This window comes from Fukomys damarensis, unplaced genomic scaffold, assembly GCF_012274545.1.
Source record: "Fukomys damarensis isolate Sample0158 unplaced genomic scaffold, DMR_v1.0_HiC HiC_scaffold_30, whole genome shotgun sequence".
Classification (NCBI taxonomy): Eukaryota; Metazoa; Chordata; class Mammalia; order Rodentia; family Bathyergidae; genus Fukomys; species Fukomys damarensis.
Window position 1 is genome coordinate 26,278,381 of NW_022900942.1, and position 12,655 is coordinate 26,291,035.

General features: G+C 41.3%; 1 protein-coding gene across 4 annotated transcripts in view; it reads left to right on the top strand.

Annotated features, from left to right (window-relative positions):
• Ccbe1 (collagen and calcium binding EGF domains 1) overlaps positions 1 to 12,655 on the top strand; it is a 257,178-nt gene that overhangs the window by 230,093 nt on the left and 14,430 nt on the right. For all 4 annotated transcript variants that reach the window (XR_004514768.1, XM_010603380.3, XM_033757364.1 and 1 more), the window contains one exon: positions 4,651 to 4,754. Coding sequence is in view for 3 of the 4 variants with exons in the window: in XM_010603380.3 (XP_010601682.1) it covers positions 4,651 to 4,754 (104 nt within the window). In the remaining variant the exon portion in view is untranslated. The remainder of the gene's footprint in view (positions 1 to 4,650; positions 4,755 to 12,655) is intronic.

The window sequence follows — 12,655 nt, forward strand, 5'->3', positions numbered from 1 at the left end:
ATATATAGTACAGTACCAGTGATTGAACTCTGGACCTTGCACTTGCAAGGCAGGTGGTGGAACCACTGAGCTAAATCCTCAGCCCAAAGATTTCTTAAAAATACCAGTGGACTACAAAAATCCAACATCTGCTGGATGATGCAAAGAAAAATATCATAACATTGATCAGAGTCAATGAAAAATCAGGAGATAGCTCAAATGACATAGAAATCCAAATCACAGAAGTAATGGCAGAAAACTTCCCAAGCATGGAAATAGAATTTGATATACAGATAAGTGAGGCATATAGAACTCCAATTACCCATGATTAAAAAAAATTAATAAAAAAACAGCCCAAGACATATGTCAGGATTCAAAAAACTCAACACAAGAACAGAATATTAAAAACTATTAGAGAAAAGAAGCAAATCACTCATAAAGGAAAGCTTATCAGAATTATAGCAGACTTCTCAACACAAACCCTTAAGTCAGGGAGATTGGAGTGAAGTATTTCAAGCCCTAAAAGAAAACAATCTTCAACTCAGATGTACCCAGCAAAACTGTCTTTCAAAATGAATAGAAAAATATGATACTTCCATGACAAACACCTGAACAAATTTGTGACCACCAAAATGTTCTGAAGGACATGCTAAAAAGAGATAACAAAGACTCCAACTCCATGAACTCCAACAGAATGAATTCACCAGGTAGTGCAGGCAATTAAATGGGGGAAAGAAAGGAAACCAACAGGAAAAATGACATGATAACATGACAAGGATAAGTTATCAGCTGTACCCATCAATGTAAATGGTTTCATTCCTCTTCTTTAGACAAAAGGGTTAAATTCCATGAGCTCTGAAGACCCTTTTGCCCTCTGAAATCTTTTTTGAAAGTTGGTGTGATCTTATATAATAGTTTCTTAGCCTTAGGATTGATTGCCAACCTTAGGATTCCCTGTGCCATCTTCCATGCCTGACAGTGTACAGAGGCCAGTGACACAGGTGATGAAAAGAGTTTACCATAAACAAGGAATACAGGAAAACACAGTTAATTTGGATCACAAAGTATGCTGTCAAGCGGGATAGCCATCAAGTTTCCAGGAGGAATTACATGGTTGGGAGTGGTTGGGGTTTTTATAAGGGAAAAAAGACATGGGAAAGGGTCTCAGTTGGCAAATGCAGTTCTTTAGAAATGCATTTTCCAGGGGATGCTGTTTTGTGTTAATCTTTCATGAACACCTATAATGGTTGTGCATTGAAGTATCAAATTGTCAAGGCCTCTCACTTAGGCCTCAAAAGGCTCTTTGGATTTAGACAAGAGTATCTGTATGTTTTAACCTTTGGGGAAAAGATATAACATTAGATTAGAGGAGGAAAGGATGATTTTTGTATTTACTTTTATCTTGTGCTATTTTTAGTCCTCATTAGTGTGGTGTTTCCTGCCTGTCCAGTATGTCCTGGGGAAAATTGTATTATCAAAGAAGTTTGGGTGCTAAAAATTGTATCCTTTTGTCACTACACAGTCCTGCTTTTTTTTTTTGTCCTTTATATGAGTACTGAGACGTGCAAACATGTCCAGCTTCGACACCTAAGCAGAGAACTTTCCAACAATATCTAAACAATGAATAAGTACATATCTGGCCATAGTAATAATGTTAGGGGCAAAATCAGCCCTACCTTCTGGAACATCAGGGACAGATAAGCAGTTCAGACTGCTTTTGGCTAATTAATAAGCCCGGTATTTCATCACTATCATTTTTATGAAGATATAATGATTATTCAGTATAAACACATATAATCTAAAATTAGCTCTCACTCTTCCGTTTTTTAAAAACTTTCCCTTGTCTAGTATCTCTAACATTGTAGATAGAGGAATTTAAATCTCAACAAAGGCCTGGAGTAGATGGGGCTGGGATGGCCTCTGATGATTGAAAGGTTACAATCCACAGACGTGATTAATAGACATTCAGTCACTTTGATTTTTTCCCCCCTTTGAACATTTGGAGCTGGAGCCAGTCTCATCACCCTAGGGAGTCTGTAGTACAGATGGGGAGACAAAGTAAGGAAATGTGGCTCCATAGTCATTAGCTTACTAGTCTTTATTTTTCAACTTTTGTTTATTTTCTGATAACATGACCGTAATCCCAAGTGTCACTTAACTATACTTCAAAGTGTCAGAAACAGCCAGGTGTTTCATATAGCTTTCAAGCTCCACTAATCTATAGATTAGTGGTTCTTAACCTTGAAATCACCTGGGGATTGTTAACAAATACTGGTACTGTTGCCTCGATGCCACCCCCAGGTGGGTGAGAGCAGTGGATTATACACACACACACATGTGCCTTCACAGCTGAGAGCACCAGCATCAGAGTATGAATCCGCAATTCAACTTTTGAAAAAAACATGCTTTGTTCACTTATGACACTGCCCAAGTGAAATATCTAAGGAACATTCTTTGTTTTTTCTAAGATTTGTAGCTACTGCTATCTAAGGTGTTGGATTTCTGATAATCTGTATAAACCACTGTCAGTAAAAATTAGAGCTCCATGCCCCCATGTGGCTAATTAATGATATTGCACCTTATTGGAACAAAATCAGGTGATTGCTCACCAGACCTTTCCCAGACACACAGGGCCACGTCATTAATAGGACTCAAAATAGTCGAGGAGAGACATCAACCTAGGTGTCTAAATGATTTGTTAATATAGGGTGTGTGAGATTACTTTTAGTCCTATATTGACATTATTATAAATAGGTTGCAACTCCAAGGCAATTGGATGACACCACTTCAGATAAATTGTGTGTTTAAGGTCTGTACATACAAAATGGGAGTCCTTATGTATCCTCAACCCCTCTGAGAGCCCCAGACTTTCATTATCTCAGGATAATGTCAGTACCTTACCACACATCTCCAATTGTGTAGAGAAAGAGTAACAATAAATAATATTAATAACAGTATGATGTGTGGAGCACTTGACATGGGCAGGGCATTGTTCTGTGACCTACACATCTTATTTCATTGGCTCCTTACAGCAATCCCAGGGACAGGTGCTATTACCATTTTACCTTTGAAGGAACAGATGCCTTGTCCAACCTGCAGTGACAGTACTGTTCAACCTTAGTGATAGTGCTAGATTCAAATCCTGATCATCTGAATCTACCAGCACCCATACTACTTCCTGTCCTGCTGTGCATTTCAGTGTCAGTGGGATCTTCAAGTCTTTTGGATAACATTAATCTTGATTTTCCATCTTGTGATAATTCTACAAAGGGACAAAAATATTAAAGACCTTTCCAGGCAAAGGATGGCTCTGTAGAGCATCTTCTTTGAAGCCTGCAGACAGCTCTGAGTTCTCAACAGAACTTCTAATAGGAGGCTCATTTTATGTCACCTGCTCTCTCAAGAGCCAACTGGGCCCCGGAAGTGCCTGATCTCCACTTCTGGGAGACCCAAAGCAAGTGTATGTCCTTCTCTTGTTCTTACTTTCCTTATCAGCAATAGGCATGGAACTAAAGATTCATCAGTTCTAACATTCTATGGTCCAATTGAAATAGTGCCTAAAACTTGTTTGAGGAGATTTATCCTATTATGAAATTTTCAAATTGCTTAACCACAACAATTTGAGAAATAACACTAGGTATGCAGAAGTAGAAAGGCAAAAATGGGCTAGCTCTTGTGCATTGTGACCTAGCTCTGCCACCATGGCTAGCTTCTTAAGAGAAAGTTTAATTGTAAATTGTGAAGAGTGGTCTCTTCATACTGTTTATATTTGGAGCACTTCACACAAAGCCTAATAGTAGGTTCTCTATAGATGGATAGGAGGAAGGGAAGGGAAGATGGATGGATGGACACAGAAAAGTCGGGAAAGATGGATGGGTGAGAGATAGTTGATGAGATAGATAGATGGAATTGTATCAGTTGTGTATTTCATGGTGAAAAATGAAGCCTTATGCAACTTTGGCTGTGCTGACTCTAGAAAATGTTGGGTTCCTGCATGGAAAGGTAACACAGGCTCCAGGTTCACTAGGTTTGTTGTACCTAAGTACAGTTTAATGACATCCATCTCTTCCAGCCTGGTCATTCATCCATTCCAGTGAAATGGAGACTGGTGGGTAATGTCATCTTCTGACCCTCTCTGTTCTTCTTGGTCATGCTTTTCATAACACTTCTGTCTTTCTAGCCCTAACCCTATCTCCACTTCTTGGCCCCATACAACCCAGGTGTGCTATCCATTGAGACAGAGATGGTCAGAAGTGATGAAGTCAGCTTTGTGAGTCCCATTGCCTGAGCTTGGGGATATTTGTAGATATGAACATTGGCCTTTTGAGGGCACAATAAATAATGTCAGATTTCTAGAGCCTGTCTTCTGATAAAAGCACCATGGTTCTTGTTTCCACACATGAAAGGCACTGATAAAAGGGATGTTGGTCACACTTTTTTTACACATTTGGGATGCTTAAATAGGAACAGCTGAGCCCAAAGAGAGGCTGGAGTCTCTCACCTCTCTTCCCTGACCCGGCATTCTGGTAGGGACTTGAGGAGTATAACATCCTTAACATCTAATTTCTCCCATATTCTGCCCTGCCACAGGACAGCTCTTCCTGATGCATTTGCTCTGGGTCTGAGTTTCCTGCAGCTTTCTAGACAAAACTCACTCTCCTCCTTTCCCAGGGCACGAGGAGAAGGCTGAGAACATGGGGAAAGCTGGGACTTGCTGTGCCACATGTAAGGAATTCCACCAGATGAAGCAGACAGTGCTGCAGCTGAAACAGAAGGTACTGCCAAGCATGTGCGAGCAGTGATGGGTAATGAAAGGAGGATTTGGCCGAATGAAGTACAGGGAAGTCTAAGGTCCATATACAAATAAATAACCTGTATGAGCATTCACTTCAGTTAATGACAACTGGGTCTGGACTCAGGATGCTTTCCCACTCCTAAACTGGCCATCTAAAGGGCAACCAAATACAGTGATGGAAAAGACTTGAGGAGGTGATTATCAAAATAGTCCCTAGTAAGAGGCACATAGAGAGGAGTGGTATGACCACCGCACTTTCTTGTGAAATGAATATACAGCCATGTGGAACCCAGAGCAGGCCTACGTGATTTTACTTTATCTGTGTCCTGTCAATAGAGAGCATTCACTCTCTAAATTTCTGTGGACTTAGGACCTTCTTCAGTGGCTTTATTTTTCACATTTAATAATTAAGAGGAAATCAATAAGGAGATGCCTCAAAAAACTAGGATTAGAGGTCCCATTTGGCTCAGCTGACCCTCTGCTGGGTATCTTTCCAAAAGAAATAAAAGAATCATACCACAGTGATATATGTGCACCCATGTTAATAGCAGCACAGTTTGTAATAGCTAAAACTTCGAAACAGCCCAGTTGCCCATCAACTGGAGAATAGATAAAGAAGATGTGGTTTTTCTATAAAATGGAATACTACTCAGCCATAAAGAATGAGAAATTAGAGATGTTTATAGCTAAATGGATGCATATTGAGACCATACTCAAGTGAAATAAATAGGATACACTTGTAAATACAGAATAGTGTCTCTGGTATGAAAAACTAAAAGTGTAAATAACGATCAAAATGTAAAACTTATAATATGAAATAGGAAGAAACGGGCTAAAGGAGTAGGGGAAGTGGGAAGGGCAGGGGAAAGGAAAGAAGGGAAAAGAAAAAAATATGAGAAAATGAAAAAATGGAAACAAAGTCTGTAAATAGGGAGGGGTGGAGGGGGTGAAGGGAGGGAAGGGGTATGGGGAAAAAAATGAGAACCAATATACATCATGTAAAGGTACAAGATGCCAGTGATGAATGTAACTGTACAGTATACCTAAAAAGTACCAATAAACTCATGAAATAAATAAAAATAACAATCTGCACTTTGGGCTAGGTGCATGTAGGGAAGCAGCTATGTGGGTACCTTGTGTCACCAAGGGTGAGGACTGACTTGCTCTATGAAAGGCTCCTGGGTGCCTGATGGAATGCCAGGCCTTGAGTCACACAGTCATGCTGTGAGTAAGGACCCTGTGATAGATCTGGTAACCTAATTTTTTAAGTGACTGTCTTGGACCTAGATAGCTTGTCTTTATATACCTGAGGTCAGTCCATTTGTTAGCCTGTCAGCAACTCTGGAATTTCTCTTACACTGATGAAGCATAAACTTGATGGTTTGTTTATTTAATTGCTTCAACTCAAGTCTCTTAGTAGATCAAAGAGTTGTATATAATCTGTTTAACTTTGGTGACCAGTTCTTCTAAAAGGCAAAAGGGTAAACAGACAAAAATCTCTTTTCCACATCCAATAGACTAGCTGCTGGCCCCTAATGAGAACCACAGCTACCTGTTAAACAAGCAAATCAACAGTCTGAGAAGAAAAGTGTCTTTGTAGGCCTCTTATGCTTCGTTAGACATGATCAACTTTAGTAGAGACAAATATATAGGTATTGTATAAACATGAGAAGAATATGGATGTGACCCTAAATAGCCTGTGATCTGATTGGGAAACCAGGCAGAAAACTTTGTATTTTATGCCAGTAAAAACACAGGGGGATATAAATAAATATATCCCACATAGAGATCTCTAGGTTAAGCTCGGATTGAATTGATGGATGCTGTTATTTATTGAGTGAACTCGAAAAGAGAATGCATGAGAAAATCAAGTTTGCATTTCACAGTTTAAAGGATCGAGACTTAGAGAAGGCAGGTGATTGATGCCTCAAGGTGTAAAACTAAGTTACTCTCACTTTCCTTTGCTAGAAATAATCCACAAGGTGAGGGGAAGTTCTCCCTAGTTGGAGTGGTCTTTAGGAACAGCGGAGTTAAATGTCACAAGATGTTTTGAAAGTTGCCTGCTAAGTTCGGCTTTCCCTTAACCTCTGTGTAAAATTTTATGATCCATCAAAGAAAAAATATTCAAAAAGAAGTTTAAAAGCTTGTATCAAGACACCTGTGGCCCTTAAAAACCTTGCTGTAGATCTATCTAAAAATCCGCAAAGCCCTATTAGTGCTCCAGTAATGCTCATGCAATTGGGTTGGACCAGAATTGCTCTGTCTTACACACCAGATTCTCCATACACATGCATCATGACACTCCTGAGTTAATGCTGACATTCGTGAAACATAATGAGGAGTAACTCATCTTTATAAGTACCTGGTGGAATGTGTTGCATTGTACAGTTTATAAAGAAGTTTTATATCCAGACTCTTGTCACTTCTGTGCTGGTGCTTGGGTCATTACATTAGTTGCTTTTAACATCAGTTTGGTGCTAGCAGTGCCATCTGTTCTGTTCCCAAAAAAACTTAGGACATCTGCCCAAATAAACACTGGCCAAGAAGTAAGTACCGGGTGTGCTGGACGACGGCCAACCCCACAGTATTAAATGGTGTGTGAACATGCTAAACAGTACTATGAGTGTACAGTCAGCAGAATTCCAACTGTGGGAAACACTCCCCTTCAGATGCCCTGGGTTCTTCAAGGGATAAATTATAAAGAAAAGACAGGTGAAGTAGGAATCTCCAGAAACAAGGAACTTAAAAATGTATTATTTTTAAATGAGAAAGGCTAAACTGTAGTACCTAGGTGCATATTGTTGAATGGTAAATTACTTTATAAAAAATTTTTGAAAAGAGGGCTGGGGATTCAGCTCAGTGGTGTTGCTGCCTGCCTCGCAAGCACAAGGTCCTAAATTCAATCCCCAGTACTGAACAAAAAGGAAGTATTATAAATCAGAATAGTGGTTAATTTGGGAAAGAAGGGAAGGAAACTGGGATGGGACACAGGATAAGGAGATCTGGAGTGGCTAGCAAAGGTGTATTTGTTAATTTGAGCACTCATTAAAGGGGTGCTTGATTTCTGATAATTTACTGAGATATGTTTGTCTGTTTGTTTAGGTTTCCAGATCCCATGCTTTATTTTCCAGTACAAAGTTTTTAAATGGAATGCATAACCCAGTGCATCTACTTGTTCCATTTTTTTCTGTGACATTGAAAGAAGGTGATTCCGTAAGACAACTTGGGGATAGATAAAGTATCGGTTATTTAACTTTGAATAAATGTTGGTCTTGTTGGAGCACTGAACTAAAATGAGAGCCAAGGAGCCTGTTGAATCTTTTTAAAGTCTCTTGTGTCCCTACAGCAAAGATTGAGAGTGGGGTGGCTTCAGAGTCCCTGGATTTAGTAGGTCCTAGGCTGACTGTTTGGTATGTTCTCCCTCCCTTGGTGGCTGTCTGGGGAGCCAGGGGTCTCTTCACTCTTAAACCAGTAGTTCTCTCCCTGGTGAGTGGAATAATGATTCGGGGAGTGTTTATTTAGCATCTGCTGTGCCCTGCAGGGAACTGGGAAATGAGGAAACATAAAACAGAATGGAATAAAGACCTGCCTCAGGTACTGTTACTGTCTACTGACTAGGAAAGCAAGTCAATAGTGTAAGTCAGTGGGTGTTGGCTGGACAGAGCGGGTAGACAGGCATGAGAAGTTAGAGGTCAGTATAGTTTAAGAACAGATTTGCAGCCTACTGGCTGCACTTGCTCACTCTAGTGCTACCTTCGATGCCAGGCAGATATATGGCTTCTTAATAGCTTGTAGTTTCCTCTGCTGCCTTGATCTACTTACTCTGTAGATGAGTCTTCTCAGCATTGTGGGGAAGACTAATTCATCCTAAAGTGACTGTGGATCTTTTTTTTGCCAAGTATTGTAATATTAAGAGTTGCTTTTTGGTGTAATGATGGAAAGCATGGAATCTGGAAGCGGATTGGCTAAGGTTAACTTCCTGCCCTGCCACATGCTGTGTGACCCTAGGGAAGAATACCTCTTTGGGCCTCAGTCCTATAAAAACATGAGTAATAATGATAATACCTGCCACATAGGATATTCACAGTGATCAAATGAACTGACATTTATAAAGGACCTAGAGAAGTGCTCGTCACCTAGAAAGAGCTCTATAAATGCTTACCAAATAAGTAATTAACGTTAACCATTAGCACTGTTTCTGAAATGCTTTATAGGCAGCATCTCACTGATTCATGCCAACAGCACAGTAAGCTACATGTGCCATTACAAAGCTAATATGAGATAACAATATTCTTAATTCAATTACTTGAACCCAAGAGAATGAAGACTCAGGTTGCATTACTACAGCCTTCCTCTCACACACACCTGGCATCAGAGACTTTTACTTTCCACTCACCCCACTTACTTGATATAGAAGCTCAATGGAGCCCAATGTGCTTCCCCAGCTTGGGTTATTTGGGATGCTGAGATCAACATTTACTGGCTACCTCGTAACTTTAACAAGAGAGGAACCCCAGCAAGAATGGCCCTGGGGAGCAGCTACAGAGCCCTGCCACCTGCAGTTCTCATCCCAGCCCTGATTGCAAAATTGCTAAGTACTGCACAGGTATGGTCATGTGGTCCAAACTTCATAACGGTAGACATGAAGAGGAAAAGCTGGAAGTGTAAGAGGACTCACCTGCGGTCACACAGCTGGGAACAGAGCCAGAAGCAAACCCAGGCAGACCAGTGCTGTTCTGTGTAGGACAGTGGCTGGCACTGGCCCAGGCACGATAAAGACAGCACCAGTTTAAAACTTTGTGGCAGGGCCGGGGATTTAGCTCAGTGGTGCCGCTGCCTGCCCCACAAGTGCAAGGTCCTTAGTTTGATCCTCAGTACCAAAAAACAAAAACCCTGTGGCAGCCCTTGTAGATGGTTGTTTCCTTCCCCATTTTACAGAGATAGAAAGTAGCAGGGCTGAGATTTTAATGCAAATCTGCCAGAGCCCACAGATGGGATCCACATTTCAGTTTTTCAGCTGGGAGCAGGTAATAAAATTGGATCATTCTTCAGCTGCCAGTGTTGACTTGCTAGCCTGTATTTGGTAGAGATTCACTTATGTTTCCCTTACTGGTTCACTCCAGGACTCCAGATACCCACTTGTGGGTTAGAGTGGTCTATTGCTGTGATAAGTGTATCGCCAGCACTATTTTAAATAATCCCCAGATCACAGTCATGTCCTAATGGTGTCTGAACTGTGATCCCTGAACTGAAATTGTGCAAAGTTGGCTTTCACGTTGCACCAGATTCCAATGCTTAGTCACCTCTATTGGGTTCTGAGAAATGATCACAGGGTAGTTGCCTGCCATTCCTTGTCTTTCGGGGAACACTCCGTCTTCAAGTAAAGAGAACAAACTCCTATCTAGAAGACAGGGGGTGGTTGGGAATCTCTTAGTTCAAAGATCTTCAAGGCTCTCCCCACCAAGCGATTTTAGTACCTTTCCCAGAACTCTGGGGGACTGAGGCAGGAGGATGACAAGTTCAAGTCTATCCTAGACAACTTAGCAAGTCTGCCTCAAAATTAAAAATTTTAAACAGAAAGGCTGGAAGTATAACTCAGTAGGATGGCCCTGGATTCAAACCCCATTACCACAAAAAAATGGTTTCCTGTGGATAGTCCTCAAGAAAGACAGAGTTGAAAATTCCTGGAGCTTCCTGCTCCCAGAGTATCCTTATACCCTGAGGTGAATGGATCTTAGCAGCCTGGATTTAGTTGGAACTTTAAATGGGAAGACATAAACCCTCTTGAGGAAGCTTCTGCCTAGGACTCATCTCTGCCCCAAATAGGACAGGTAGAACAGCTAAAATGGAAATAGGCCCTCTTAACTCTAGGACAGCCAGACACTCCATGGTTTTATATTGTAAACATTTCAGATGCTTCACTAAGGGGCTAGTGGGGTATGGGATTAGGGCAGACAACTTACAAAGGAACCAGAAGAAATCATCCTCCTTAAGATGTATCAGGTAAAGGTGGATGCCAAAGGAAACCACACAATATAATGATATTCTTTTTATATAACATTGGATTTCTTCTGGCAAGAACCTCTGCCTTTGTGACTAAGAACAGTCATTAGCTTTCAACCTGTATCAAGAAGGTCCCACACCTAGCCACTACCCAGCAAGGGAGTGGAGTCTTAGCCACAAGTCTTCATCACAGCTATCCTTTGTCATGGAAATGCTGTGAATGATCAGGGCCAACCCTCCTAGCTCAAAACAGACACTGTGCAGGAGATGAGGACCTTCTGAAGCCTAATGAGAACTTCCCTGATGGTAGACCTTTTAAAGTCTACTTGTACTCATTCATGGTACAGCATGGCTGAAGTTCAGAAGCTGTATCCTAGTCCCCTGTGTGATCCCCCGAGCCCGGGACCTGGGAGATTTAAGATCTTGTGATTGTCATTTGTTTCTCCCCACTTGTTACTATCAAGCCAGTTGCCCTCATGCCTAATAAGGAGGTCTTCCATCTTGAAGTTAGGCCCTTACATCCCGGGGGTTTTCAGGTAGCTCCATGGAATGTGCCTCACTGTTTTGCCTTGGCACATGACTGGGAGGAGGTAGTCGCAACAGGACGGAATCTGAGGAAAGGAGTGAGAGGTAACAAGTGCTGACTTTCCTGGGAAGGGGACAATTAACGGAAACTCTGGTTGTTCACATCAACATTCTACTGTACATTTCTTCTTCCCCAAAGTTATGATTCAGAGTTGATTAGAGCCTCAAAGGCAGAAGCATGCAGAATTGTTACTTTTGTGTTCTGTGCTGGTGTCAGATCCCACTAGACAACATTTTCTGGTCGTAGGGGGATTACAAAATCTCAGATCTAAAGGTGGAAAGCACTCTCAAGGGTAAGGATGGAATCAGCTATATGTTGCCTTGAGCCTGCATTGCCAAGTCCCCAAACAGAATCTTGTCCAGGAGGATGTGGAACAAATGCAATATGCTTTGGAGATCTGCAGGGAGGCCTGGTTCCTACAGGACCCCACAGTATGGAGTAAGTCCTATAAATGTGCTTTCTCCATCAGATTTTGTACCCTGAATTACCTTCCTAGAGGGAAGGAGACTATCACTACCATTTTTCAATTGAGTGCATTCCAGGTACTGGGCACATGACATACATTTCCCCACTGAAACCCCATGGCCCTAGAGGTAGATGTTGCTCTTCCCTTTTGCCAGTGAGGAAAATGAGTTTGAAGCCATTGAGTTTTCACACAGTTAACCTGACGTCAAAGAATGAGAAGGTCATTTACTCCTTCAGTCCTCTGGCTTCCCCTAAACGAGTGGTCCAAAAGAGTGAGCAAGGTGGAAGCTTCAGTGCCCTTTAGTCCTCATTTTAGAAGCTGCACACTGTCACCTCTGTCATTAGAAGCTGCTTGCTAAGTCCAGTCCACATTAAGGATGGGAAATTAGCCTCTACCTTTGAAAAAAGGAGCATCATAGAACTTGTGGACATGTTTTAATACCATCACAATCACTACTGCCTGTTGATACAGGAAGCCAGCCTGAAAGTGGGCATGAACTGTCAACCACATTCTTGGTCCTAGCTCCCAGGGCCGAGTACTGTTTAAAAGGCAGAGACCGTGTCTTGGTCACCATTGGAACCACAGAACCAGCCACAGAGCTTGGAACATAGTAGGTAAGTAATGAATGTTTAAAACATACAGTAGTTGATTAACAAATTGAAAGTATGAAATATATAGATGGTATTAATTATGATAATGAGTTCAAAGGTACCTAGGCAAACCAGCTGAGAGAGCTCATGTACATTATTTTCCTTGGGAGGCATTTGAACTTAGGAAGAGGATCTCTACAGTCCCTCGGAGCTCTAACTAACTGTTTTAAAAGAAA